Raw genomic sequence first — 2,936 nt, 5'->3', positions numbered from 1 at the left:
AGGGTTTTTTTTTTTTTTTTTTTTTCTTACAATAGTTTTCACATGTAAATGCAAAAGCACTTGAAACAATCTAAGGCCTTGATGTGTATGTGTGTGTGTGGCATTAGGGGCGATGAATCAGCTAGCGAGGAATCTGGCATGCGAGTGGGCTAGTGATGGCATTAGGGCTAATGCTGTGGCTCCTGGAGTCATTGCAACTCCTCTAGCTGGAGCTGTGAGATACTAACTATGCTACATTTCCTCCAAGAATCATCTCTCTTTCTTGCCTTTGCTAATATATTTAAAACTTTGATGATGATCTTTAGGTGTATGATGATGAGTTCAAGAAGGTGATAATATCTAGAAAGCCGTTAGGCCGTTTCGGAGAACCGGAAGAAGTAGCCTCGCTCGTAGCTTTTCTATGTATGCCTGCAGCTTCTTACATAACTGGTCAGACCATTTGTGTAGATGGAGGTATCTCTGTCAATGGCTTCTCGTATCAGCCACAAGGTTAAATCCAATGTCCCAAAAACAAATAAAACTCGAACTTAAACGCATCTAAACCAATGGTCAACAGTGATGCAGACGAGAATGATCACAATTTATATAAGTAAAATCAAAAGTGTTATTTTGTCCTCCCATCCAAAATAATACGGTTTTATCCTATCATAAAATTCACGCCTTCTCTGAGTTCTCTCATATTTCTGTATAAGGCTTGTAGATTAATTCTAAGTAAAATTCCTAACATATTCGCACAAAAGGCATACAATTCCATTAAAAAAAAACTATAATGTTGAACTGCTCAAGTTAGTTTAGCTGATCGTGATGATGAGTGGCAAGGACCTAACTTTTGTTTTGAGATGGATAAACATCCCAAACTAGCACACAATAAAATAGATCCAGACAAGGTTTTTGGGAAATATACGTGCAAGAAAGAATCTAATACCTATATTTGGTTCATATGTTTAAAAAAAAAAAAAAAACAGAAGAAAATAATTGATCTCAGACAAGTCATCACTTTAAGTAGTTAACAAATGTGTATAATCAACAACCGGCTAAATGTGAGCATTATTGAGATCTTATCAAAAACTCACTAAAATGCAAAATGACTAGGATCATCAGAGGCCTAAGTACGTGTTTCAGACCAGAAGTATAATTTTTTAAGGAAACTTCTTTGTATTTAGAATTAGTTTCACTAAATTTGTTTTTCCATTTGACTATTTTATATGTTGTGAAGACACGGGCCTAAGATTCGTTCTTACGTAGACGACGATTTTGGATCCGCTTGAGTCTTGAGACAATGACCCGGCCCAACTTCTTGAGTTTATTTTATCTCCAATGACTGGTGATCATTCAACTTTATGTTTGCTCCACTTGTTCTCTTCTGCAGTCTGAGCTCTTCAGGCGCTAGGAGAGAGCAATGTCTGGAGCAGAGCAAAGCCACAGATGGAGCCTTAAGGGCAAGACCGCACTTGTAACCGGTGGAACCAAAGGGATTGGGTTCGTATATAAGCTCCAAAATATTTTCATATCTTCTTGAAAGCATTCTACTATAATTTAACCTCTGTTTCTTCATTCTTGAACCAAACAGGCATGCTGTAATAGAGGAACTTGCAGGATTTGGAGCAGTAATACATACTTGTGCCAGAGATGAATCTCAGCTTAATGAGTGTTTAAGCAAATGGAAAAAGAAGGGATTCCAAGTCACTGGTTCAGTCTGTGACGCATCTCTGAGAACAGAGAGAGAGAGCCTAATGCAGACTGTGTCTTCAATGTTTGGTGGCAAGCTCGATATTCTCGTACGTTCATCTTTATGTACTCTTCATCACTTACCCCAAAATCTTGGTTTTAATGGATTCTTTTGATCATAAGATAAACAATGTGGGAGCTATTCGGGCAAAGCCGACGGTGGACTATACAGCAGAGGATTTCTCGTTTCATATTTCGACCAACTTAGAATCTGCTTATCATCTGAGCCAGCTTGCCCATCCTCTTCTTAAGACTTCCGGAAGTGGAAATATCGTGCTCATGTCTTCTATTGCTGGAGTTGTATCGCTTTCTGTTGGTTCCATCTACTCTGCAACAAAAGGTAATATACTATATTATGGAAGAACACAAAAAAAACTCTCTGTTTCTTTTTATCTTACAATAGTTTTCACATGTAAATATAACAAAGCCATAAACTGGATCTTGAAACAGTTTCTTTGTGTTTATGACATTAGGGGCGATGAACCAGCTAGCAAGGAATTTGGCATGCGAGTGGGCTAGTGACGGCATTAGGGTTAATGCTTTGGCTCCTGCAGTCATTGCAACTCCTCTAGCTGCAGCTGTGAGATACAAAATATACTAAAATTTCCTCCAAGAATCATCTCTCTGTCTTGCCTTGGCTGATCTCTTGACTTTGATGATGATCTTTAGGTGTATGATGATGAATTCACGAAGGTGGTGGTATCTAGAAAGCCATTGGGACGTTTCGGGGAGCCCGAAGAAGTAGCCTCGGTCGTGGCTTTTCTGTGTATGCCTGCAGCTTCGTACATAACTGGTCAAACCATTTGTGTAGATGGAGGTCTCTCTGTCAATGGCTTCTCGTACCAGCCACAAGTTTAAATCCAATGTCCCAAAACCAAAACAAAAAAAAACACAAAAAACTCGAACTTTATTAATAAGTTTCATCTAGTGTCCAGACTTGGCACGTTATCTTTGGCTAAATCATATGTGTGAAGTTGCTTGTCTGAATTATTCCATCGTATTATAGAGACGCTTCATGAAACTACAAATTAAAAATTCTCGACCGCTAGCTAAATTACCAGAAGTATAATTTTGAGCCCATTTAGGATTATTTTTCACTTTTTATATTGTAAAGCCACGGGCCTTAAGATTGGTTGTTATGTAGATGGACGATTTGGATTCTGATGGATCCGGCCCATCAACTTCTCGACCTTCCACCCCCCCCCCCC

The 2,936-nt window shown here is 38.8% G+C and overlaps 2 protein-coding genes across 2 annotated transcripts in view; both read left to right on the top strand.

Moving 5' to 3' along the window:
• LOC104765451 (tropinone reductase homolog At1g07440) overlaps positions 1–678 on the top strand; it is a 1,876-nt gene extending 1,198 nt beyond the window's left edge. The window contains exons 4-5 of the mRNA XM_010489167.2: positions 108–214; positions 306–678. Of these exons, the coding sequence (XP_010487469.2) occupies positions 108–214; positions 306–494 (296 nt within the window). The 3' untranslated portion in view covers positions 495–678. The remainder of the gene's footprint in view (positions 1–107; positions 215–305) is intronic.
• Positions 1,324–2,749, top strand: LOC104765462 (tropinone reductase homolog At1g07440-like). The gene is made up of 5 exons (XM_010489179.2): positions 1,324–1,479; positions 1,571–1,778; positions 1,852–2,068; positions 2,202–2,308; positions 2,398–2,749. Exons 1-5 carry the CDS (start codon positions 1,400–1,402, stop codon positions 2,584–2,586), a joined length of 801 nt encoding a protein of 266 aa, XP_010487481.1. The 5' UTR covers positions 1,324–1,399; the 3' UTR covers positions 2,587–2,749.

Source organism: Camelina sativa, chromosome 3 (genome assembly GCF_000633955.1).
Source record: "Camelina sativa cultivar DH55 chromosome 3, Cs, whole genome shotgun sequence".
NCBI classification, from domain to species: Eukaryota; Viridiplantae; Streptophyta; class Magnoliopsida; order Brassicales; family Brassicaceae; genus Camelina; species Camelina sativa.
This window is presented reverse-complemented; position numbering and strand designations above follow the sequence as displayed.

Coding starts and splice junctions, on each gene's coding strand:
- LOC104765462 (XM_010489179.2), top strand. CDS start 1,400: ATGTCTGGAGCAGAGCAAAGCCACAGATGGAGCCTTAAGGGCAAGACC. Junction 1,480..1,570: donor GGTGGAACCAAAGGGATTGG/GTTCGTATATAA, acceptor TGAACCAAACAG/GCATGCTGTAATAGAGGAAC. Junction 2,069..2,201: donor CATCTACTCTGCAACAAAAG/GTAATATACTAT, acceptor TTATGACATTAG/GGGCGATGAACCAGCTAGCA.